This window comes from Aedes albopictus, chromosome 1 (genome assembly GCF_035046485.1).
Source record: "Aedes albopictus strain Foshan chromosome 1, AalbF5, whole genome shotgun sequence".
Lineage (NCBI taxonomy): Eukaryota > Metazoa > Arthropoda > Insecta > Diptera > Culicidae > Aedes > Aedes albopictus.
The window spans coordinates 320,332,806-320,360,388 of NC_085136.1; the positions used below are offsets into that span (position 1 = coordinate 320,332,806).

A 27,583-nucleotide genomic window follows, 5' to 3' on the forward strand; every position below is an offset into this window, starting at 1 on the left:
TCTACCCTTTTCATGATCCATGGGCGAACTACCGGGGATGCGACCAATTAATTCTTCAACGTATATTGGGAATGACATCTCCATTGAGTTCCATGCGGCTTGGTATTGATTAGATGTTTACAGCGCCACCTAACGGCAATAGCTGTTGTTTATTGTTCAAAAATCCAATAATAATTACGGGTGCTAAGGGATTAAACATATTGCAAAACAATTATTTTATCTCTTATTTTTTTTTTTATTAGTCAAATGGTATATTCAGTGACCTGCATGATACGCTACTTCAAAAGCTACTTCACAGAGCTAAAACTGTCACACCAAAATCACATTAATTCTATATTTAACATTTAGCTCCACCCAAAAGTTCATACTACAATTCCACTCCTATTACCAAAAGAAGCAAAAAGTCGTAAAAACATAACCACTTCTCGTTTCCCTGCATATCTCCTTGCCTAGCAACTGAAATTGCAAATTCGTTTCCGCGCAACAGCAGCGTTTCGTCCGCGTAGATTGTAGACACAACGCCACCGGCAACCCAAAGAGTTCCACGTTCGTACCTTCGATCATAAACGGTGAGAAAAAAATATGCGTTCACCTTTTTCGCAGCATCGTCGTCGTCGTCGTCGTCGTCGGCGTGTCGTGTGTTTATAGTGCACTTTAATGGTGCTCTGCTCTGCTACAACTATACTACTACTAAGAATGTTGGCTTGCCGGCTTACCGGTTTTTTTTTCGCGACGAAGAAAAAGAAGAAGCCTCCCAGCAGCTATGGTGTGGCGTTTTGGCGTCGACGGTGATGGATGCTGGAAGGAGGAGGTCATGGGTTGGTTGTCTTGTGCTGTAGCAAACCCCCGGCACAGCAGCGTGGCGTGGACAATGAATAATTCGCTTATGATGATCGGCAAACCTACAGACGATGTTGGTGTTTCTGTTTTGCGATTCAGGTGATCTTATTGCAACAGGGGAGGCATTTTTCGAGAACGTCACTTCGTTGCCGGCGTCGGCGTCGTATCCTCTCAAGTACACACCCCGGTGCCTGCGAAGTAACTCCTTGGTGGAGAGCCAATCAAGCCAGTATAAATTGGCCGCGGTGGCTTGATTACGGCACAGTTCAATCGATTGTTTAGTGCTGTGAACAACTACTTCTTCCGATCAACGAAACATGGCTTTCAAGGTACGTTGAAGTGTCCTGGCCTGGCGTGAAGTGGAACTCTTCTAGTGATACTTGGTGTTTCATTGTGAAGGATCTCGTTTTGTTTGTAATACATAGTGCTACAATGTGGATTGTTCTTGTATTTTGCAGTTCCTGACCTTCTGTGCCCTGGTGGCCGTTGCCCGCGCTGGAGTCATTGCTCCAGCTGCCGTGGCTTACGCAGCCCCGGTTGCCAAGACTTTGACTTATGCTGCACCAGCTGCCCACGTGGCCTACGCTGCACCAGCTGCCCATGTGGCTTATGCTGCCCCTGTGGCCAAGACCATTGTCGCCGCTCCGGTTGCCAAGACCCTCATTGCTGCCCCAGTCGCCAAGACCGTCGTTGCTGCTGACGAATACGACCCACATCCAGAGTACTCCTACAGCTACGGAATCTCCGATGCCCTGACCGGTGACCAGAAGTCCCAGCAGGAATCCCGTCACGGAGATGCCGTCCAGGGATCTTACTCGCTGGTTGATGCCGATGGCTTCAAGCGCACCGTTGAATACACCGCCGACCCCGTCAACGGATTCAACGCCGTTGTCCACCGTGAGCCTCTGGTCAAGACCGTCGCTGCTGCCCCAGTTGCCAAGGTTGTTGCCGCTGCCCCAGTTGCCTACGCCGCCCCAGTTGCCAAGACCATCTCGTACGCCGCTCCAGCCGTGACCAAGACCATCGTGTCCCAGCCAGCCGTGGCTTATGCTGCTCCAGCTTACGCCTACCACCACTAAACGATCAAAGACTGTCAAAGAAGTACAAGTAGCACCAGCCATGGGAACCCCGTTTATGATTTTGTTTAACTTTTTGAACCCCAGACGAGTTCAGCCCCGTTCACGTCGACCTGTAAAAATTGAACACTGCAACTATTTATTTTTCTGTTTGAAATACATCAATCAATGAAACGTAACCTCAGTCTGTCAACGGGAACCTCTAATTCCCCCCATTTGAACGAAACAAAAAGAAACTCCCAACCAAAACCCACATATTTGGGCGACCAATTAGCGTGCAGCGACCGTGAAGGTCACGGTTGAACGTGCAAAAATTTTGCACACAACAACGCAGCGCAACGCAACGGGGTGACAGCTCGGTCACGATCCGAGGCGAGCCTCATTTGTTGCAAATTTGTTGCTACCACTGCACTGACTGACTGACTGACTGGAGTGAAAGGGATCTGCACTGGCTGACTTGGTCGGTCGCCGATCCGTGTGTGCGGTCGCTCGCGCGCTCGGGCATCATCAGTCTGTGTCACTCCTTCGGGTGTTGGTTGTGTTTAGTCGCTTTGAGGGAATCAATTGTCATAGCGATGAAATCACTTGGAGAGTGTTCTTTGGGATTGATCGATATGTACCTATGGTACATAGACTGTTGATGTTTGTGATTTAGTCAAATATTTAGAAACAGGAACCATCGTGGTGCTCGTGTTCGTCGTTATTCCGAGTTCGGAAATGCTAGTATCCAAGAGATTGTTTTTCAGTGCGTCGGGTATTCTCGCTTATGTATTTTTTTTTTTCGGATTCTTCGATGGACGATCGGAGAATCAGCGAGTGGTGTGAACGAGTGCACATTTAATATGGTTGGACCGTTTGCATGCTGAGACCAAAGCCAAACATAGAAAACCAGCTGGTCAGGATTACCCGGTGAGTTCGTTCCTTATACTTACTTTTTATATTTGAACATGACATATATGGGGATTTCAGAGGGGTAGCCAAAGGAAGTTAAATGAACTGGTTTCCGGGCAAATGTTCGTGGGGTGGCCAGACTTTGTCACGAGATAACAATTATCATGTTGTTTTCCGAAGGTCTCCAGTGAATTTAGCTTACCCTGCTACAATAAACCATCAGGTAGATCATTCCGTTCCGGTATGACTCTGCAGCCATAGGTAATCCTTGCGCTGATGGTGGGTACACAATCATCATCATCATCATCATCATATTTAGAAACAGGAACCTGTGTTATTTATTCAAAGTGGCTGTCAAGTCAAAAATGAAGCTTGTTAGTTTCCTCTGTCAATATTGATTAAACCAATTGTTACCATCGTTGAGATAAAAGCTTGGCAAACAGAAAAGTGAATTTCAAGCAACAATTTTGAGGAAGGTTTCAATTCAGTTTTATTACGTGATGCGGGGCCTTATAGCCACGTGGCCGCTACACAGCATGACCATGCTGAGAGTGACGGGTTCGATTCCCGGTCGGTCCAGGAACTTTTCGTAATGCAAATTTTCTAGACTTCCTTTGACATAGAGCATCTGCGTACCTGTCAATCGATGCAAAAATGATCATCGGCAGCGGAAGCTCTCAGTTGATAACTGTGGAAGTATGGACTTATAAAACACTAAGCTGAGAAGCAGTCATTGTCCCAGTGAGGACATTACACCAAGGTAAAGAAGAAGACAGGGTATTTGTTCAAAACTAGCAACTAGTTTTCATCTGTAAAGGTGCTCGAAATAGTTATTTATGCAACGAGTTGCAAAATAAGGCCTTTAAGAGCACATGTATGATTTGTTTATCTTTGATTAGAAGATTTTTAACCATCTCAGCAAATGGCAAGTAAAAATAGCGAGTAATTGAAATAGATTAGTACACCCCTAGGGACGAAACCTTGTTTATATGACAGGACACCTGTTCGATTGTGTTTATATGGATGGAAGCAAATCGACTGTTCAAATTCTGATGTTTCAACTCCTTGTTTCTTTTTTCAGATTTTATTAATCGATGGAAACACGGACAAAAAAGGATAAATATTGTTCACAAATACCTGGAAAATATGGAGGAACTCTTTGGTCGATGACAAAACACAGTTCAAAATTGAAAGCACCTTCTCGGTTAGCAGTTCAACATAGCCATTGGACGTGAGGATGTACCGGGAAAATTCTAGTTTGCAGTTGTGGCCAAAAATCAGAACCATTCTTCACATCCTTTATCATGACATCTCAAGTTTACATCGAAGCATACCTGAAAAAGCGTGTATTCATTGAAGTTCATCTGCAAGCATGGGGACAAAAGCATTTTTTGGCCCAATTTGACCAACTGCCACTTTTGAATTAAGCTAGTTCTTCACTTTCCCAGTAGTTGACACTATATAAGGTCTGGTGTTGACAGGATGGATGTACATCTAAGATAATGAATTCCACGAATCAATCATTACCTTGCGAGTGCACATCATAACCATGTCATGGCTAACATTGAAGGTACCTATTCTGAAAACCAACACCGAACCGAACCGAACTCCATGTCGAACTCCAAAATCGAAACCAATGTCAAATTGTGAGCGCAATTACGAATTTTGCGCCTGGGTTCTACAACACATTAACAACCCATGACCCAGTGGAACGTTTCTGCCAATCAGCGAGAAAGTCAACGGCCAACTTCCAAAAACGTGATCCCGACAATCTGTATCCTGTCAGCTACATTTTATGTACAGGGAGGACTACAACATGGAAATGCAAGCGCTGATAGAAGATGACCAAACAGACCAAGCAATCAATATGGATCCAACAACACGTTTCAATACCAGAAGCAACAGCTGCGTAAAAATGGTAAAGGATCTAAAGCTCATAGACTACAAGATAGAACAATTGCTCACCAGATACGATTCCGTCTGCACGAGGATCTACGTACAATCTGCCACTTCGGTGATTCGTTGCAGGAATAGTCCAACGATCATTGAAGAGCAAATTCAACACCCAAAGTTCGTTCGAATTCGTCAAGGACGCCAACGGAACAACACAGCCAGCAGAAGAATGCATGATGATATATCTAGTTGTCGTATCTAATGTTTCCCGGTAATTAGTATGTGGATACATATTCATAGCAATACCCAGTGATAGACCACGTACTGCAGAAATTTAACCAGCACGAAGAAAAGCTGCAGTTCACGGTTAAAGTAGAAGAGGAGTGCAAGATACCATATATAGTCATGACAATAATCAGGAATAGCGATCAGACCTTGTCCACTGAGTGATGTTCAAATCCAGTGTAGCCAACAACTTCATCTCCCGGCTGAGTGCGTTATCGCAGCAATGGACGCGGTCATCTACCAACAACTCTCCAAGAATAACTATCCCCAAACATTGATCAACATGTTGATCAGTCTGTGCAACTCCCGAACAACAGTAGGCAACACCAGAGAACAACCATAACCGAAATTCCAACAGCACCGTCCGTAACAGAACCAGGATAGGCCAAATCAACATAGCGTAAACACTTCACCTCAGCAGCACCCAGTACCTTCAGTCGTCAGGTTGGGTCTCGGGCCGGACAATCCAGCATCCAACATCGAACCAAACGAAGAAGCGGAGTCCAACGGCGCTCAACGGCAAACTGCGTCCGGTCACCACTCAATTGAAAACATTTCCAATATCAACTACAAAAACCGTACCGCTCCACCTAGTCGTTCACGGTCTAAAAGAACGGATCATAAATATTCTGGCTCACGACTATGCAGATATCTCGATCACATGTAAACAATATGTAACAATGAAGAGTTTCTACTCTAGGAGTCCCGGTTATCCTGTGCCGGATACTGGAAAGCTACTTCCAAAATAGTATGATAATCTATGACACCGAGGAAGGCGAGAGGAGCTACAACATCACCGCGGGGGTGTTCAGGGGTCCATCCTGGGCCCAATACTATGGAACGCGGCGTATGATAACGTATTGAGGCTCAAACTTCTATCAAAACATCGAATGGTTGGTTGTGCCGTTGATATTACCCTTGTAGTACACGTTGATAAAGGAAGATGACAGCAGCGCACTGCCGCAATTCTGCAAAGTGACGTAAGCGACATTGAATGTTTTGGACAATTTTTTAGTTATGATGCATAAAACTCTTACTTATCCTCTAAGTTTCTTTCCATAGATGATGGATTACGACTAGATCTTGCATTCTAATACAGCAGGAATACCACAGTGTTATTCTTTCCCCAGATATTATATATAATATACCCGAAAATATCGAAATTTTGAATGGCGCTTACGTCACTTTTCAGAATTACGGCAGCGCACACGACTGGCATAGTGGAGAACTGGACGAGGTAAAAAAGGGAGGTGGTGTTGATCGTGAACAACCACAAGCCTGAAAAGCAGGCACGGCCAACTCCAAGCTTTCACAAGCTACTAAGGGCCATGATCGATAATTAGTTGAATTTCGGTAGCCACATGGAATATGCCTGCAAAAGGGCAAGTATGGCATTTATGGCATTGTCTAGGATGATGGCAAATAGCTCGGCATAGGCTCGAGCTTTGAGCGACGCGACATAACAGGCATCGGGTCACCAGAACATCGACTATCTTGAAATGGCCAAAGAGAATGAGATTCCTCAAGCAAGGGTAGATGGACACACAGGCTCATACTGAGCATGTCTAAGCAGACGGGCAAGCCTCATGGCGAGATGAACTTTCCCTTGACACAATTGATGTCGAGTCATGGATGCTGTAGGGTGGTATTTGCACACATTCAGATATGTTGGGTCTCCCACACGTGCAGAGCGCGCAAACTGCGTGCGACGAGACCGCGAAGCACGAGCTTTTTCAACGCCCACGCTTCGTGAAGCAAAGGTCGAGTTCGCAAGAGATATGCGGACAACATTATAGAAAGGGTATGTACGGGGGCGGGCAAGTACATGAACCACCCCTCCCCCCTTCCAGGAGGTTGAGTCCAACAGGTAGTCAATAGTACTAGCCGAGGCTTAATCTTCCAAGGGGAGGAAGAACAACCTAAGGCAGTGGTTGCTGGTGGAACTGGAAGAGATTACTCATGTCCCCCACACTTCTCGAAGTCATCCCTAACGGGCGTACCGAGGAGGTAAGGAAGAGAGAGACTAAGGTTTTTGTGAGTTGACATCCACATGGCGTAGTTAACAAAAATATGTTTCGGGACGAAAGTTCTGCAATTTTTGGATGGTTAATGTCAAACGATAGTCGCTCTAACCATCACTTTCAAAGGAAACCACACCGCAGTCTATCAAACCGGAATCGAGTCACACCAAAGCAACTCAAGCTTATCCTCGTTTTAGTCAAAATCAACCACATTCAACAGCAGCGATCGTCTCTCCTTCTTGAACCACACGATGAAACGCGAAGCTTTGATTGCGCGAATTTGCTTCAGGCTTTATTTTCAGAAATTCCTGCTATATATAAATCTTTCTGAAATTACTTTGAAAAGTTATTTTTATCTCCAAAGAAGTCTGGAGTCATTAAAAGTTTTAAGAATTTCTTCAAGAAACCTAACAAGGGATTTCTATAAAGATTCAACCATGGAGTTTTTCAGACATTCTTATATTTTTTTTTCAAACCCTACATGGATTGCTTGGGAATTTATTTCCAGCGTTTCTCCAAGAACTATTTGTGAACCTCTATACTGAAATACTTTTTTATAAATTACTCTTGCGGTTCAATTAGAAATATCTCGTCGGATGCCTTTGGAGATCGTGGCAGAATTTGTTTAGATATTCCTACAGGGAATTTTCCGAAATTCTACCCAAAATTACTAAAAAATTCTTTAAGAATTTCTAAATCCTTGGATAAAAGTCTCAAGAAATCCATTGAAAACTGGTGGAGATACCTTTGGAAACTCCTAGCAGAAATTGATTTTTTTGTGGGAATTCCTTAACAAAAACTACTAAAGCAATTTTTGAAGTTATCTCTTGTGCAGTTCCTGGATGAATGCCTTTGATAATACGTAGGAGAATATTTAAAGAAGTACCTCAAGATATCGCCATTATTCTTAGAAAAAAAAAAACAGTAGGAATCCTGTTGAAGTTGCAGACAAAAGGCACTGTCGCAATTATTCTTTTTTTCTCTAAATAAAATTCTGAGGGATCCCTGGAAGATTTTCTGAAGGAATATTTAGGAGAACTGAATATACCTGTGATGATATTCTCAGAAAAAATTCTTATACCATATCTGAAGAGACTCGTACACGACAATATACAAACTACTTTCTTCCTGGAGAAATTGTTGAAAGAATGTAGAAATAATGAAAAAACAAATGATTTTCAGAAGATGTCTTAGAAATAATATCGGGAAGAACTTGAAAACCCGCTGGAAGTATTCATAGAAAAAAACTTTAAATAATTCCTTGAAAAATGCTAAGAAATAGATTCTGAAGTAATTTATGCAGGAATTGTTGAGATAATCTTTTACAATTCCGAAAATAATTCTAAAAGAATCTCTGAAGAAAGGTCCAAATAGTTCCAAAACAATGCCTAGAGAAATATCTGAATGGAACTTCCAGAAGAATCTCTTCAAAATTTCTAAGAGGAGTTTGCAAATAAATGCCCAAGAAAATCTCGTAATAAATTGAGTAATATCTGAACTCTGAAGGTACCTCTAGAGAAATTCAAACAATGTTTTTTTGATTTTTTTCCTGAAAGAATTTCTGAATAACTAAAGGTAAAACCAAACGAAATTTCCGAAAGAATCACCGAATCATCATAAAAAAATTCTCCTGGAATTGTATCTTTTGAAAATACGATCGAATACCTGGAGAAATTCCAAGAAGAATTCTTGAGAAATTTCTAGAAGATTATCCGGAGAAATCCCCAAGAAAATCTTCTGAAAAAGTTTTTACAATATTCCAGGAGGAATTCCTTGAAAATAAATTGAAGAAATACATGAAGGAATACGTTCATAGACATATGTAGCCATCCTTGAATGAATTTCCTATAGAATCCCTGAAGAAATCCCAAGATGAATATCTGAAGAAATTTCTGAGGAAACCCGTGGACCAGTATCAAGATATATTGTGAGAAAATTCTTAAAAACTACTGACAAAGTACCAAGGAAAATTCGTGGGGAAATTCCTGAAAGATTCTCTGGGCAATCATTTGAGAAATTTCCAAATAAATCCATGGATAAAGATGCATTTTGAAGGAATCTTTAGAGGAACGTTATTTGAAATATTCCATTTTTTTTATAAATCCTCAAAGAAACCGCGGTGTTCCTGAAGGTAATCTGGAGAAATTTCTAGAAATTTTAAGAAAAATTGTTTCAATTTTGGAAGAATAATTCTTCCATAAACATATCGTGAAATAATAATGTATAGAGGAGTTTTCCCGGAATAATTATCAATTAAGCGCAATAGTGAAGTCATTTCCTTGGGGGCGTACCGGTATAGGGGGCACTGAAACTTGGAAACCTTGAGTAACCAGCTCTGATTTTACCATGACAGTACAGACCTAGGGCCCATATAGTCGAGGCGGTTAACGCATGGGTATTCAGCATGACCATGCTGAGGGTGACGGGTTCGATTCCCGGTCGGTCCAGGATCTTTTCGTAAAGGAAATTTCCTTGACTTCCTTGGGCATTGAGTGTCTTCGTGCCTGCCACACGATATACGCATGCAAAATGGTCATTGGCAGAGGAAGCTCTCAGTTAATAACTGTGGAAGTGCTCATAGAGCACTAAGCTGAGAAGCAGGCTTTGTCCCAATGAGGACGTTACGCCAAGAAGAGAGAGAGAGAGAGAGTACAGACCTAGATTGAATAAAAGAGATGCACTGAGCTGATAGAAATATCAGTCAGTGCGGATTGGAAACGAAAGCCTTTCTGTGTTATTTGTCATTTTCAACAGTAACGACGCTTGAAGTGAACGGGGTGCTGCTCCCAAAACCTTCTGTTATGAATAATGTACGGTACCGACGGGCACCTCGGATCAACCTAAAGAGCGATTTGAGCAATCCGATGTCGCCATTATCTACGTACAGAATCTCAAAACAGTGTTGTCGGTCAATGTGACTTCTCTTGAGGACTACAAAACAGTCTTCAACGACGCAGTCGATGGTACCATTGGATGCGGAACGACTAGCTCGACGAGGAGTACGAAGGAGAAGAACGCTTCGCTGGCGTTGATGCTGCAGCATTGAACCAGGTAGAATGCGGTAGAATGTAGAATCCTTCCAGGAGAAGAAAAACGCTACTTGGAAGAAGCGAAAAATGACGGCACTAAAATGCTGTTTTGTTTTAAAGAAACGTGGAAGTTCTGCCAAAAACTCAACGCAATCTGCAAAGACATCTTGCTGTGAATCAAAATATGCACGTATAAGAATGGAACGAGCGATAGCGAGGTAATTGAATGGCATGGAGACCGTAGGCACAGGAGACCAAGGCAACGAACGACCACAACTACGGAAACAACTACGTTATTAAGGGCAACTAATTCCTAATTGACTCCTAACTAGCTCCTAACCGACAGTAGAATTCTCTATTCGACGGAAAAAAATGTGGTTCTCCAGTTATTAAAAAGCTGAATCGTATGATGTGATTGTGGTCGGACATTGTAACAACTTCAATGTCAATTGTGATGCAGTTCTACATTTTCTCATTGTACCACTGTACAATTTAATTATTTTATTAACATGACGTCATATGCATTCTGGTTTGTACTTTGTAAATCATGTCCTCAGTACATGTCCATCGTGTTCTCCTAATATGATGACGGAATAAGTAAGAAGACCAGACAATAATGCTGCTCTAGGAGGAGGAGAGAGGGAAGAGTGTTAAAGGAAAAGGGATTCAGAGAACGAACATGACGGCGATGATGATCAGCAGCATAAAATTTACGCGCTTGTTCGCGTATTCAGCGCTTTCCACACGTCACGTAAGTAACATGTCGGCAAATCTTTTCCGTCCGTGCATCTTGACGAGAACGGTGCCACAAACATGGGAAGGACTGGGTCATAAAAATTGCGATTGCCGCCCTCCTTGCTGTTATTTGGCTGAATGTTGGTTTGTGCATTAATTGTACTTCTCTTTGGAGGGTGGTGTCCTCGCCATCTTAGCGGTGAGGTGCACGGATACAAGATGCCGAAAGTGTCTAGACTTTATGTCAGATATAGATGTGAAATTGTACACCAACTGCAGCTTTAAAAACTTTGCACGAGAATTCTCAGTAAATCACACCTATAGCAGTATCTTTACTAGAACAATTATCCAGAAAAGGGTGATAGTAACACTTTAAGCGAATTAATAGTCAATATCCCCTGAAGAAGATTCAAATTGGAGCCGAAACGTCGTCATATTTTCAAATATATTCATTTTGATAGCTCAAAGTCTAGAAGTCAAAATAGAAGCAAATTATTTGTAAACACTGCGGGTTATATTGTTAAAGAAATAACAATTAAATTAAAATGTTCTACCTTTGGTGAAAACATAATCCTATTTGATAAACTTGTTGGTGTTTCTGATCATCAACTTCAATCAATTATGAACCCCACACACGTACAAACTGTCTTGCATTTGTTTAATTGCATGCACTTCACTTTTTTTTATCTCATTCAACTCATACGCGTACGACCGATATTGTTTGAGTTGATTTGCGAATTGCGAAATTTCCTTTAATTATGACGCCGTAATGACGACGAAATGGGGGGCGGGCGAAATCGAGAGGTTTGTAGCCGTTCTTTTCCCCGGATCTGGCCGTAGTCGATGGTGATTTCTCCCCAAACGAACAACCACTGCTGCTCCAGTTGCAGTCGGCAGTCGGGAGCTTTTAATTTGGATGATTCGCAATTTTAATTTGCGGCGTTAAAATTTGGCCATTTTCTCTGCGCGCGCTGTCTGCTTTTATTGTGAATTGTAAAAAAATGAAATGGTTTTTGTGCTTTCGTGAAAGATAACAGCTTCGCTGCGTGACGCCAAAGAGACATATTAATTTGACGAACGACGCGACGACGACGTCGAGATATCTGTCAAGTAGCATTTTCGTCAGAAGAAACCAGAGAAAACCGTTGAATATTATGACTTCCGTCGCATAAAAATATTCAAATAGACCTTACTCTAATCTAATCAAAAACACTCGACTCACAGACTGCGCCCAGCTCCGTTTGTCATCCCCCCACAGGATGTGTTTTCTAGTGTGATGTCCTGGGTTCACATATTCTAACTTCCTTATGCGGTACAAATTAGATATCCAATTTCATTAACAATAACAATATATATAAATCTCCGAGAGAGTGCATCCAAGTGAGAGTGAACACAGCCTGGGCCTTTGTGGAAGCAACCAACAACAGTAGAGGCGTGCTCCTTGCAGCAAAAACAAACGACACCCGTTTAGTGGCTTTTACGGGGTGGGCTGCTAGAGAAAACGAAGCGGTGATGAATTGCGGTTTCAGGAATTCCCGGAGGAATTCCTTAGAAAATCCCCGGAGGAATTCCTGAAAGAATCCCCGGAGGAATTCCTGAACGAATCCCCGGAGGAATTCCTGAACGATTCCGCGGAGGAATTCCTGAACGAATCTCCGGAGGAATTCCTGAACGATTCCGCGGAGGAATTCCTGAACGAATCCCCGGAGGAATTCCTGAAGGAATCCCCGGAGGAATTCTTGAAGGAATCCCCGGATGAATGCCTGAAAGAATCTCCGGAGAAATGCCTGAAGGAATCTCTGGAGGAATTCCTGAAGGAATCTTCAGATGAATTCGTGAAGGAATCTCCGGAGGAATTCCTGAAGGAATCTCCGGAGGAATTCCTGAATGAATCCGTGGAGGAATTCCTGGAGGAATCTCCGGAGGAGTTCCTGGAGGGATCTCCGGAGGAGTTCCTGGAGAGATCTCCGGAAGAATTCCAGGAGGAATCTCCGGAGGAATTCCTGGAGGAATCTGCGGAGGAATTCCTGGAGGAATCCACGGAGGAATTCCTGGAGAAATCTCCGGAGGAATTCCTGGAGGAATCTCCGGATGAATTCCTGGAGATATTCCTGGAGGAATCCCTGGAGGAATTCCTGAAGGAATCCGCGGAGGAATTCCCGAAGGAATCCCCGGAGGAATTACTGAAGGAATCCGCGGAGGAATTTCCAAAGGAATCCCCGGAGAAATTCCTGAAGGAATCCCCGGAGGAATTCCTGAAGGAATCCCCGGAGAAATTCCTGAAGGAATCCCCGAAGGAATTCCTGAAGGAATCCCTGGAGGAATTCCTAAAGGAATCCTCGGAGGAATTCCTGAAGGAATCCCCGGAGGAATTCCTGAAGGAATCGCCGGAGGAATTCTTGAAGGAATCCCCGGAGGAATTCCTAAAGGAATCCCCGGAGGAATTCCTGAAGGAATCCCCGGAGGAATTCTTGAAGGAATCCCCGGAGGAATTCCTGAAGGAATCCCCGAAGGAATTCTTGAAGAATTCTTGGAGAAATTCTTGAAGGAATCGTTGGAGGAGTTACTGGAAGGTTTATTTGGGAACAAAAGAAAGCTCTTCGACTTTCATGTTTTCACCACCCCACTCTGTATCCTAGTGAAAGACTCAAAGACAATCCCCGGTGCACTTCACCGTACCAAGAAACAACAACAACAACGGGAAACAACGAAACTTGACTAACTTAATTTTATATCTCTTTGCCTCAATTACCGGGAGACAAGAGGGCAAAAGCTAAGCAACTCCACCGCTACGGCTGTGCTGCGCCAAGAATCGTGTTCTTAAGAAAAGTGCCTCCATCCGCGAAGGCCCAACAGGTGAGAGCTGCAGCACGACGACGCGGGCAACAGTTGGCTTCCTTTCTACGTGCTCGACGACTCAGGTTCCAGGTCCCTGGTGGTTATTGTGTAAAACTGAAAATTGGTTTTATGTTCAAAGTTTAATTCAATCAAAGTGAGTGCGGTTCCTCCTTCGATGCGATGGATTCTCGAGAGTGGGGTTCAATTTGTGTTGTACCTAAATGTATTGCTAGACAGAATGACAGCGAATTCGACCTGGAGATGCGATGCCACTACTACAGTTCAAGGTCAATTTTTAACATTGGAATTCTTGGAATTCACACGGCAAAATTCATCGACCGATTTCGCGTTACTACCGTGGCAGAAAAAAATCTCTATGCCTCCGGCAAACGTCTCATCTAATAAATATTATGAGCCACCCCGGGGCGCACTACCATCCTTTCCATGCATAGGAAGCACTATTTTACGCACCCCGTCGCGATTGCTAAAGGGGACCCAATGCATGTTAACGAAGCGATGGCGATCGAGACTGCGCTGTGGTGTGGTACCTTTTGCAAACTGACCGTGACTTTGTGCGGAGACGTGCGCGCATTGGGTTAGGGGGAAGTTCGGGTAAAACGACTTCCGGGAAAATACTAACATCAACAAGTAATCTACCAAGAAGAATTTCAGAAGTTTAGTTTCCATTTGAATCTGGGTTCATGAGAGGTACCAGTGATGCATTTGAGACCACCTCCCCTGAATGTAGTAGAGCACCTAGCTCGACCAGTTTCACTCTTCGGCTACATCTTTCCCACCCAACTTGCGGATCGTATAAGGACCGAACAAGAGCATAGGTAGGTTGGTAAAGCAAAGATGGTCCACCAGTAGTGATTGTCAAGGTCGTCGTCGCATCGACCGCAGAGATCGATTTCAATCGAACAATCGAACATGTGCTGCTTGTTGCTCCAGCTTCGGATTCCGAGCAGCAGTATAGTCACGTGACCAGCCTAGTTAGCTTCGGGGCATGCGATCCAAAGTGGATTTAACTGATCAAGATGTGTTGGGTTATACAAATTAAAACTGACTCGACGCGATGGTCGGTATGATTGGGGTAGGAGTAGTTTAACGGAACCTGGTCTGACCAGCAGCGCGATGAAGCCAAGATATTGGCTTAGAGTCAATGGCCGTGATGAACACATTCGGCAGTGGGCGATTGTTTCCGGCTTCCGGATTAAAATTGAAGTTGTTCACCTTTGTAACAGAACATTGACAACTTTGTGTGGACTCATGTGAGTACTATTAATGATTGTTCGATTGCTCAATTTTGAGAGCTGGCTTTCTTAGTCAAGGGAAATTCAAAACGTTAGTTTGATCAATTTGATGATTTTCAGTCAAAATTTACGTCACAATCCCATTTATAATAATACTCACACAATTTAGTTAGAATCCAACCAAAAGGCCATGGCCATTAAATCAATAGAAGCACAGAGTTAAGGTGATGGAATTACCTGAAAAAGGAAGAGAAAGAAAAAACAAATGTTTTAGAATAATTTGATGTTTATTTATTCGATGTTGATTTAAGTTATATGGATCGGTGGCACTTGTTCACAGTTTCATGCGAAAGTCACGTTACTTGCTAGATTTGTTCGCGCACCGCCCTGTCTGGATTGCAGTGTTTCTTTAGAATTCATCTAGAAGTTCCTCGTGCATTTTTTTCAGGAATTACAGAGGAACTTCTGCAGAAGTTTTCGAGCAACTCTTCTAGGAGTTGCTCGGAAATTTCTCCAGGAGTTCTTCGTTAATTTCTCCAATATTTCTTTGAGAATTCCTACAGAAGTTCCCCGATAAGTTCTCCTTGCACTCCTGAGCAACTTCTGGAGAAATACTCGAGCAACTCCTAGAGGAATTCCCTAAGCGGTCTTGGAGTAATTTCAGAGGACCTCCTGAAGAATTCCGGAGCCACTCATGCAAGTATTTCCGGGAATATCTGGATGAACTCCTGATGAGCTCTTGGATGCATTAGCAAGAAATTTTTCGAGATATTCACGGTGAACCTCATAATGAGTTCCTTAGAAACTCACGGAGGAATTCACTAGGGGCTCCTGGAGGAATTCCCGGGAAACTCCTGGAAAAACTCGCAGGAAACTCGTGGAAGAGTTTACGAGAACTCCTGAAGGAATTCCCGAGGTCTCCAAGAGAAGTTCCAGAAAAACTCCTGCTGGGATTCCTGTAGGAATTCTTAAATAACTTCTGGAGAAATTCCGGGAAAAAGTACAAATTCTTGGGGAACTTCTGGTAACTCTTGAAGGAACTTCCTGGGAAACTGCTGGAGAAATTTCCGCGGAACTCAGGAGGAATTCCAAGAAAATTCTAGCAGGAATTCCTGGGGAACTTATGGAGGATTTCGCAGAAACTTCCGGAGAATTTCTCAAGGAAGTCTCAGAAGATTTTCTTTGGTACTTCTGGAGGAATTACCGGGAAATGTCTGAAGGAATTTTCGAGGAACTCCGGAAGGGATTCCAGTGAAAATCCAGGAGCAATTTATAGAGAATGCTCGAAGGAATTTCGGGAAAAATCCCGAAAGACTGCTGGAGGAATAACCCTGGAGAAATTCCCGGGAAACTTTTGGAGGAATTCCGGGGGAACTTCTGGAGGAATTTTATGAGATTTTCTGAAGGGTTTCTGGGGATCTTCTGGAGGAATTCGCGGTGAGCTCCTGGAGGAATTCCTGGGAAACTCCTGGAGGGATTCTCGGGGAACTTCTGGAGGAATTCGCGAAAAGTTCTGGAGAATTTCTCAAAGAAATCTCCGAAGATTTTCCTGGGTACTCCTAAAGAAATTACCGGTAGGCGCCTGGAGAAAGCCTGGAGAAGCTCCTGAAGGAATTCCAAGGAAAATTCTGGAGCAATTTCTAGGGAAGTCTCGGAGGAATTTCAGGAAAAATCCCGGGAGACTGCTGGAGGAATTACGGGAAATATTAAGGATAAATGCAAAGCGATCCCCAGGAGGAATCATAATTACCGGAAAACTTTTGAATGAGTTTCCGGGAAATTCCTGGAGGAATTCCTAAAGCACTCCTGGAGGAATTCCCGGAGAACTCCTGGAGTAATTCCCGCGAAACTCCTGGAGGAATTCCAGGGAATTTCCCGAAGGATTTTCTGGGGAACTTCTGGAGGAATTCCCAGGAAATTCCTGGAGTAATTCCCTGAGAACTCCTGCAGGAGTGGGTTTCCCGGGGAACTCTTGGAGAAATCCCCGGGGCAATGCTGGAGAAATTCCCGAGCAACTCCTGGAGGAATTTCCGGGGAACTCCTGGAGGTATTCCCGAGAACTCCTGAAGGAATTCCCGGGGAACTGCTGCAGGAATTCCCAGGAATATTCTGGAGGAATTTCCGGAGAAATCCTGCAAGAATTTCAGGCGAAGTCCTTGAAGAATTCCCGGGGAGCTCTTGCAGGAATTCCCGGAGAAATTCTAGAGAAATTCCCGCGGAACTCCTGCGGAAATTCTCGGGGAACTCCTAAACGAACTTCCAGGAAACTCCTAGAGAAATTCCCGGAGAACTCCTGGAGGAATTCCCGGAGAACTTCTGGAAGAATTCCCAGGGAACTCCTGGAGGATTTCCCGGGGAACTCTTGGAGGATTTCCCGGGGAACTCCTGAAGGATTTTATTACGAAAATGCATATTAAAATATAACATATTATAGTGGAACCTTACAAATGCGCAATAAATTAGGACATCACATTTGGACAAATGCAACACAGAACATAAATTTTGCCCTGTTATCCTAGTGGATAACAATTTCCGATGACAGGATGACGAGGTTTCATTAATGTTGTTGGTCCATCAGTCAATCCTGTAATCGTATTTCCTCTGGCAGGTTGCCTTTCGTTCGCAACATTAGTTGCTTTCATAGCTTGAGTTTTGTCTAGGATTTTCTAATCTTAAGGGGGCACCCCGATTCGAGTTTCATCAATAGAATTCTATAACTTGAAGTCTGTGCCAGGGAAAGGTTTACATCTCTAGTACTTAACCCGTAGGCTACGGGGCTTACAACCAAGGATGGGAACACTCACTTGCAGAGAGTTACACTCACTTGATGTTTTCTCAGCTTCGAAGCGTGCAATCAAGAAATGATGTATGGACGACTTTTGCCTTGTGGTTTTGTCTCAAAGTTTGTCGAATAGAGTAGGGGTCGCACACGCATACCGAAGTCGTGAAGGAGCTGCGAAGGCAACTCTCCACGAGGTGAACGTAAATTACACTCACCTCGTGGAGAGTCGCTTTTACAGCTCTGTCACGACTTTGATATGCGTGTGCGACACTTACTCTATTCGGCAAACTTTTAGACAAAACCACAAGACAAAAGTCGTCCATACACCATTTCTTGATTGCACGCTTCTGAGCTGAGAAAACATCAAGTGAGTGTAACTCTCTGCAAGTGAGTGTTCCCATCCCTGCTTACAACAAAATTTCATACTGCTGCCAAAGACGTAAACATCAATATTTTTCAATGATATTTTGAGGTTCACTTCACTATTAGTTGTAGTTTCAATTATGCTGGGAGCCATAAAAATTGGAGCCACGAGGACTGTTTCATTCCGGTGGACGTCTGGGTCAGGAGGGGTAAAAATTGCATAACCTTCCTTTTAGCAAGGCCCCGTTAGTTGGAATTCAAATGAATTCATCTGAAAAGTTGTAAGTTCTGTGTATTATTGTATATAACGTCAGGCCTGGGGGTTATGAAGTATATAGGTGGTGTAAAACTTATTCAAGGCCTCCAAAATATTTTCAATTTTAAGTCTAATTTCTATGCGCTTGTAAAATATTTTAAGGCTCGCGCAAGAACTAGATTTTTCTGTCCTAAGCTAGGTCTTAAGCATATTATATTTAACCATAAGTAAAACTTGATGGTAACATACTGTTTTTTGTATGAAAAATCATGTTTTTCACGAAAGTTGGACGATTTCGGAAGAATTTGCCCACATTTAGGCGTTTAATGCGGGTCCTTTTGTAGAACATTAAACGCCTATAAGTAGGCAATTTCTTGTTAAAATCGTCTTACTTTCGTGAAAAACATGATTTTCGTACAAAAACAGTATGTTACCATCAAGTTTTACTTATAGGTAACTTCAATATGCTTAAGACCTAGCTTAGGACAGAAAAATCTACTTCTTGCGTGCCTTAACATCTTTTACGAGCGCATAGAAATTAGACTCAAAATTGATAAAATTTTGGAGGCCTTGAATAAGTTTTACACTACCTATATACTTCCTAACCCCCAGGCCTGACGTAATATACAGTAATACATAGAAACAACCACTTTTCAGATGAATTCATTTGTATTCCAACTAACGGGGCCTTGCTAAAAGGAAGGTTATGCAATTTTTACCCCTCCTGACCCAGACGTCCACCGGAATAAAACTGTCCTCGTGGCTCCAATTTTTGTGGCTCCCAGCATAATTGAAACTACAACTAATAGTGAAGTGAACTTCAAAATTTCATTGAAAAATATTGATGTTTGCGTCTTTTGCCGCGGTTTGAAATTTTGTTGTTAACCCCGTAGCCTACGGGTTAATCACGGCCCGAAATGGCCTGAATGTTGGCAATCGAAATAGGATTGCGGGCTTCTATTCTGTTAGAGCCCTATAAATGTGCATTAATTCTAGAGGAATATTTACAAATTAAAATAGCACAATTTACACAAAAATAAATCTTGTAATAATTTCCCGGGGGACTCCTGGTGGATTCCCCGGGGAACTCCTGGAGGATTTCCCGGGGAACTCCAGGAAGATTTCCCGGGAAACTCCTGGAGGAATTCTCGGGGAACTCCTGGAAGAATTACCGGGGAACTCCTGGAGGAATTCCCGGGGAGCTCCTGGAGGATTTACCAGGGAACTGCAGGAGGAATTCCCAGGAATATTCTGGAGGAATTCCTGAGGAAATCTTGCAGGAATTTCAGGCGAAGTCCTGAAAGAATTCCCGGGGTACTCTTGGAGCAATTTCCGGAGAAATCCTGGAGAAATTCTCGAGGAACTTCTGGAGAAACACCCGAGGAACTTCTGGAGAAATTTCTGGAGAACTCCTAGAGAAATTCTCAGGGAATTCCTGGAGGAACTCCCAGGTAACTTCTGTAGGAATTCCTGGGGAAATTCTGGAGGAATTCCCGGGGAACTCCTCGTAGAATTCCCAGGAAGCTCCTGGATCAATTCCCAGGAAACTCCTGAAGGAAATCCTGGGGATCTCCCAGAGGTACTCCCGGGAAACTCCAGGAGGAATTCCAGGAGTACTTCCGGAGGAATTTTTGGTAAATTCTTGCACGAATTCTTGGGGAACTCCTAGAAAAAAAATCTCTGGAACTCCTGCAGGAATTCCCGTAATACTCCTGGAGAAATACTCAATGGAGTCCCATGAGATTTTCCGAGGAACTCCTGGAGGAATTCTCGGGAAACTCCTGGAGGATTTCTCAGAGAACTCCTGGAAGAATTCCCGGAGAACTCCTGGAATAATTTCCGGGGAACTCTTGGAGGAATTATCGGGGAACTCCTGGAGGAATTCCCGGGGAACTCTTGGAGCAATTTCCGGAGAAATCCTGGAGAAATTCTCGAGGAACTTCTGGAGAAACACCCGAGGAACTTCTGGAGAAATTTCTGGAGAACTCCTAGAGAAATTCTCAGGGAATTCCTGGAGGAACTCCCAGGTAACTTCTGTTGGAATTCCTGGGGAAATTCTGGAGGAATTCCCGGGGAACTCCTCGTAGAATTCCGATCAATTCCCAGGGAACTCCTGAAGGAAATCCTGGGGATCTCCCAGAGGTATTCCCGGGAAACTCCAGGAGGAATTCCAGGAGTACTTCCGGAGGAATTTTTGGTAAATTCTTGCACGAATTCTTGGGGAACTCCTAGAAAAAAATCTCTGGAACTCCTGCAGGAATTCCCGTAATACTCCTGGAGAAATGCTCAATGGAGTCCCGTGAGATTTTCCGAGGAACTCCTGGAGGAATTCCCGGGAAACTCCTGGAGGATTTCTCAGAGAACTCCTGGAAGAATTCCCGGAGAACTCCTGGAATAATTTCCGGGGAACTCTTGGAGGAATTATCGGGGAGTTCCTGGAGGAATTCCCGGGGAACTCCTGGAGGAATTCCCGGGGAGCTCCTGGAGGAATTCCTGGGGAACTCCTGGAGGAATTCCCGGGGAACTCCTAAACGAACTTTCAGGGAATAACACAAGGATTTCCCAGGGAACTCCTAGAGAAATTCCCGGATAACTCCTGAAGGAATTCCCGGGGAACTCCTGGAGGAATTCCCGGGGAACTCCTGTAGGAATTCCCGGGGAACTCCTGGAAGACATCCCGAGGAACACCTGGAGAAATTCTTGGGGAACTCCTGAAGAAATTCCTGGGAAACTCCTGGGGAAATTCCCGGGGAACTCTAGGAGAAATTTCCAAGGAATTCCTGGAGAATTTCCCGGGGAACTCCAAGAGAAATTTCCGGGGAACTCTTGGAGAAATTCTCGTGATGGAATTTCCGGGGGAAATCTTAGTTCCCGAGGAACTCCTGGAGAAATTCCCGGGGTATCGCCTGAACAAATAATTGGGGAACTTCTGGAGAAATTCGCGGAGAACTCCAGGAGCAAGACCTGGAGGAATTCCCTGGCAATTCCTTTAGAAATTCCCAATAAAGTCCCAAAAAAATTCCTGGGAACTCCTCGAGGAATTCCCGGGCAACTCCTGGAAAAATTTCTGGAGAACTCCTGCAGAATTTCCCAATGAAGTACCAAAAGATTTTCCTGGGGATCTCCTGGAGGAATTCCGAGGGAACTCCTGGAGGAATACCTGGGCACTCCTGGGGGAATTCCTGGGAACTCCCGAAGGATTTTTTTGCGAAATTCAGAAAAAATCTCTAAACAACTCCTAGAGAAACTCCTGGAAAACTGCTGGAGGAATTCCCGCGGAACTCCTGGAGCAGTTCCCTGGCGAAATCCAGTTGGAATTTCTGGCGTTCCTTAAGGAACTCCCGGGTACTCCTGGACGAATTTCCGGGCAATTCCTGGAAGAACTCTCGGAAAACTCCTGGAGGAATCCCCGGGTAACTCCAGGAGAAATTCCCGAGGAATTCTTGGAGGAGTTCCTGGAGGAATTCCCGGGGAACTTCTGGAGAAATGCTTAAGGAAGTGTCATAAGATTGTCCTGGGAACTCCTGGAGGAATTTCCAAGAACTCCTAGAAGAACTTTAAAGGAACTGCTTGAGAAACTCCTAAAGGAGTAGTAGTGGGACTTCTTGAGGAATTCCAGAGGAATTTCCGCAAGAATTTTCAGGCAACTCCAATAGATATTGCTAAGAACCTTCTGGATGACTTCCCGAAGAAGTTATGGCAACATTCTTGGGCATCTTCTGGAGGAATTTTCGGTAAACTTTTGAAGAAAATCTCAAGGAAGTGTCAGAAGATTTTCTAAAGAACTCCAGGAGAAATTACCAACGAACGCCTGAAGGAATTTGCGGGAAACTCCTGTAAGAATTCCAGGGAAATTCCTGGAGGATTTGCTAGGAAACTCCTTGAGGAATTTCAGGAAGACTTCTGGAGCAATTTTCGGAAAACACCTGTAGGAATGCCTGGGTAACTCCTGGAGGAATTCGCGAGGAACTGCTGGAGAAAAACTTGAGTTCATCAAATTGGATGTATTCCTGAAAAAATAGTCATTGATAGAGGAAACTTACAGACAATAACTGTGCGCGTGCTCCTAGAACACTAAGTTCCTAAGACGTTACGCCAAGAAGAGAAGAGAGGAGGAAGTCAACTCATATCTGAAATCAAGTGATTGTGCTATGATGGATCAATTTATCAACCATCTTCGCGCTGGCTTCCCTCCTAGGCTCCTAGGCAAACCCTGCCTGCAAGGAATAATATACTCTCATGCAAGATAACACCCAACGCTCACATTCATTATCCGTTCAACAGACCACCGCCAGCAATGATGATGATGAGCCGCAACGGGCATCTTGCTCAGTTCATGATGAAAAATGGTATGCACATATCTTCTTCTCTCGTCCGTCAGTGTAGTTGCATGCGGGAACTGCAGCAGGATAATGATGAATAAATAATAAGTATTATGTGAAGATTACAATAATTGCCTGGTGCGAAATGCAATTGCTCTCGGGCGATGTGGGAGTCCGCTGGGTGGGGTCTGCTCCCATCGCATCGCCACATGTTTGTCTTTTCACATCGTTGAACGGTGATTTGTTGTGTATTTTGGCGGAGATCAAAGGTGTGCGAGAACATTAATCTCGATCGATGAGGGGAGAGAACTTATTGTTGCTGCTGATAGTCAATTTCTGAAATAAGTGAGTTCACCTCTCATGTTTATAAATCATTTTTCTTTGGCGTAGTGTTACGTTGGTTCCTCGAACATGCTTTTTCTTCCAAAGGGTGTGCGCATATATTAGCTTCTGAGTGCCGAACGAGGTACACTCCAAAAACCAAAACGCTTGTGATCATAAATATGTTCGATAAATAGCTTTGATGAGACTCGAGGGGTATCCAAAACGACCACAATATTGGTAAGCAGCATCTCAAACATCAGCAAGCACTTCGGTGGTTGGACTGGATTCAGAGCACGGAGCAACGGCGGAATGTTCGCGGAGATTTCCAGACGTGTGTGCAAACATCAAAGCCAATAGCGTTTCCGAGAAGCATCATTAAAGCGGTTCGGAATTGGGAAACAATTTTCTCCGCAATCCGGAACGCTCTGCCACACCGATTGCACCACGATTTCAAAGGGCTCCTCTTATCTTGGATTGGCCTTTTACCTACGTTGTTAGGAAAGGTCTTTCGTATCGGTTCGCTATGTGTGTAGGGTATGATGGTGGAACGTGTCGTCTTACGGGTCGAGCTCCCGGTCTTTTATGTCAACATCTCATCGCCGATTCATGCACTCATGTTCGCTGGGTTGTGAAATGTTGTGGAAACCTGTTGGCACCGCACCGTTTGTAAGGGTAAAAATCAAAATAAACATTGAATGCCGACTTTGAATTGACCATGAAGACTTTTCTTGTACCTGGAAACGATCCAGTGTTCTAAAATTGCTAATTGACATTAACTGATAGTTATGTTAGGGTGACTTGTATGAGTATTACCATATGGCAAACATTTAGATGAGTCCATTCCTCATTTTATTAGGACTAACGCCACAATGCTTTGGTCCAATTTTTGTCATTGCCAATATGTTTAAATCTCATTTACACTAAATTGTTCCAGAACTCCATGTGGAGTTTCAGATAAAAGCGCCAGAGAAGTTTCTGATAAAAATTGTGAAGAATTGTTGGTCGATTAACTTAAGTTTAGGTGGATACCCAAAATTAGAGGAAATCTAGGTAAACCTTAAAATAACTTTGAGCGGTCCGCTTATAGGAAGTTTTGGATTATATTTCTAGAGAAACTCGTTGGAACTTTTCGGAGACATTTATTTAATCTACACACTTATTTTAGAGTCACTTGTTCGGCTGTTCTATTTTCGGTAAAAGTTCGAATAACCGAAATTCGGCTAATTTTTACCGAACGTTCAGTAAACATTACCGATGATTCAGTAGAGTTTACCGAACGTTCGGTAATTTTTTGACGAACTTCGGTAATATATTGCTGAACATTCGGTAATCTGAACTTTTACCGAAAATGGAACAGCTGAATACGGTACTTTATTTTAAGTGTGTAATCTGATGAAATTTTTTAAATTTTCCAATCAATTTAGCCATAGATTAAGACAAGCAAACCTTACACATAGTTGAATGAATTCAACCGAGCTAAACTCCTCATTCCGATTCATAATTTATGAATAAGGCAAAACTGCCTTATTTGCTCGCACGGATGGGGGGTGTCATTGCACAAATCAATAAACACAGTCCCGATTAGTGTGATCATACCTTGTTTGAACTTCCAACAAAAACCCAGTGCGAGTCGTGTGTCAACACACAAACAATCCGTCCGTCCCGGCTGACCAAAACCGAAAACAAATACCTTATCAGTCTGAACACGCAACCCAAAAGCTAGCAGCTCTTGGAACGCTCGAACGGTCGCGGATTGGATCATTGAAAAATTCATTAGAAATATATGCACCATGAGACGTCGTCGAAAACCCAAACCCCAACCGTCGCAACCACAGCATACCTTCCTGTTACCCAGGTCTGTTTATGATTATGTCCACTTTATTTGGTTGGGGGTTATGCTAACAGCAACGCATCGCATATCGGATTGCATCGCGCGAAATGTGAACAGCCTAACCGTTTCCACGACTATTGAATCGCGAGAAAAGTCACCGTCGTCGCTCACAGCAGCGGCTCATCACGACCAAGATAACGACCATCACAGGGCAACGACGTGATTTCTTTCTGCCGGTTGTTGGCGTTGATCGACAATCATGCTGGAAGTGCACAAGGTGAATTTCATGCCTAGGTATGAAATTGTTTGGACATTTTCGATGTTGAATGTTTGTCCTTTACACACTAAGATCAGCTCGGTATTTTTCCCATCTTTTTACTGAGTTCTCAACAGCAGATTTAACTCGGTACGCTCGGTTGTTTCTTTTGCGGATATTCTGTAAATAAGTTACCGAGCTCAGATAATAAACTGTCAAAAGTTACTGATACACGGTAAATATCGTTACTGGTGAACGGTAAATACGATAACCGAGTGTACCGAGATAAATCTGCTGTTGAAAACTCAGTAAAAAGATGGAAAAAATACTGAACTCAGTGAAAAAATTACTGAGCTAGAACATCTGAATCTTAGTGTGTACATGTTGCTGCTACGACATAGGGCTTTGATTGATGTGCGATTTCTCAATACGTGACCTGTGTTTTCGTCAGTTTTGGGAATACTCACTTGCAAAGAGTTATACCACAGACAAACAGACGTATCACTTGGAACAAATTGCGATAAAAATTATCGTCACGAAAACATAATCGTCCAATGCTAACCAGGCTGTGTTACGCAAATCACTCAGTAGGTGGCAGTAGTGAGCAAACGTCAAACAGGAGCAAAAACGATGCGAGTGCCGTGACCGAGCGATTTGCGAACTACAAAATATTTGAACTAACCGTTAAAAAGGGTAACGGTGAGAAGTGAGTAGAATGAGACGTCTGTTTGTCTGTGGTTACACTCATTTACTACTATAGATAGTAGAGTAAACATAGATCCGCGGATACCGCTGATTGAAATGTTTCAAGCGTGCAAGTAGTAATTTTCAAAAGTGTGATGACGTCATGTGTTCCATTCATGTTGTTGACATCGTGACGTCATGCTCGTTTGGATACAGATTTTGACAGTTCGTTTGGATACAATGGATTCATCTTCGCGGATCTGTGTTTACTCTACTATCTATACTTACTACTATCTCAGTTCGTGCTCCATTGCTCCGCCCATCCATATCTGGGCTTGAGCTCCAGCATCGCCAGACCAGCTCCAATCACACAAGGAACCAATGAGATTATCTGCCGGGGACTAGCAGGCATCTTCAGTGTGTGAGCGTTGGTGATCTTCTATTTTTAGGCGACAATAGCGCCTGCCCCGTCAGGTTGCAGGTCAATGTGGTTGGTAGAGGGTTCACACATTGGAGCGTTGATGCCAGGCGTAAGGTGACAGATTAGTGCGATTATTACTATGTGGCACTGTTTACTTGATCGCATAACTTGTAGGCGTTATCTGATGGATTGACACTGTGCTATCATGAAAGTTGGAGGAAAGGGAAACGACTTTTCAACCGTTTCTGATTCTTGCGATAGCTATGAACATATGGATATACATGGGTTGTATATATAGAAAGGAGAGTATAGAAAAAGTGGATAGGAACGTAATTAATCTGAAACGTATTGAAACCATCTCAAACGCCCTGAAACGTCTAGAAACCGCCTCTGAAACCCCCATGAAGTCACCTGAGGGCCAATGCAGCCCCTAACACTCTTTCGAAACCTTCAAAAACGCGCTGAAACCTTCTGAAACACGCTGAAATGCTTTGAAGCGACTTAAACCGCTTTCAAACACTTCTGAAGTTCCCTAAAATCCCTATGGAACTGGCCCGAGAGCATGTGCTCCAAAACTTCCTTCAGAAACGCTTAAAAACGCCTTGAAACGTTTTTGAAATCCTCCCTAAACGCCTGTCCTGATAGCCCCCTTTAACCCTCTGCAACGCCCTGAAACGGTTTGAAACCTTCTGAAACACCTTGAAACGTATTGAAACCGCATCGGAAATTCCCATGAAAGCCCCATGAAACTGATCTTAAAGCCCATGCATTCTCCAAAATCTTCTGAAACGCCTGGAAGTGACTTCAAGCGCTTTGAAACGCTTTTGAAGTCCCCCTCAACCCCTATGGAACTGTCCTGAGAGCAAGTGTAGCCCACATAACCTTATGAAACGCTCTTCAACGTATCGAAATGTCTCTGAAATTCCCCTGGGGATTTACATGGAACTGACCTGAGAGTCCATGTAGCCCCCTTAAACACCTCTGATGCCTTCTCAATCGCCTTGAAACGGCTTGAAACGCTTCTGAAATCTACCTGAAAACCTCATGGAATCGACCCGAGAACCTTGTAGCTCTGTAGCCATCTAAAGCGCCCTGAAAGGCCTTGAAAAACATTGAAACGCTTTGAAACGAATGGAAACGATTCTGAAACCGACTTAAAACTCCAATGGAACTGATGTGAGAGCCCGTGTAGCTTCATAAAACCTTTGCCTTGAAACCCCCTATGGAACCGACCTGAGAGCCCGAGTAGCCCCCTAAAACCCCTTTGAAACCTTCTGAAATGTCCTTAAACGCCCTGAAACGCCTGGGAACGCATTAACACGCTCTTAAAACTTTCCCCTGAAGTTTCCATGGAACTGAGTGAAATGTCTTGAAACACCTGTAAACCCCACTTTGAAAGCTCTGTGAAGCTCATCTGCGAGCCTCCGACTCCCTCTAAAACTCTCTGAAAGATTCTCTGAATGGCTACTCTGAGTAGCCACCG

The 27,583-nt window shown here is 43.6% G+C and overlaps 2 protein-coding genes across 7 annotated transcripts in view; one reads left to right on the forward strand and one right to left on the reverse strand.

Moving 5' to 3' along the window:
* Window positions 1-27,583, reverse strand: part of LOC109411053 (papilin) — a 392,526-nt gene that overhangs the window by 281,696 nt on the left and 83,247 nt on the right. The gene's annotated exons all lie outside the window — the stretch shown is intronic.
* LOC109411044 (larval cuticle protein A2B-like) lies at window positions 874-2,095 on the forward strand. The gene is made up of 2 exons (XM_019684484.3): window positions 874-1,169; window positions 1,299-2,095. Exons 1-2 carry the CDS (start codon window positions 1,158-1,160, stop codon window positions 1,917-1,919), a joined length of 633 nt encoding a protein of 210 aa, XP_019540029.3. The 5' UTR covers window positions 874-1,157; the 3' UTR covers window positions 1,920-2,095.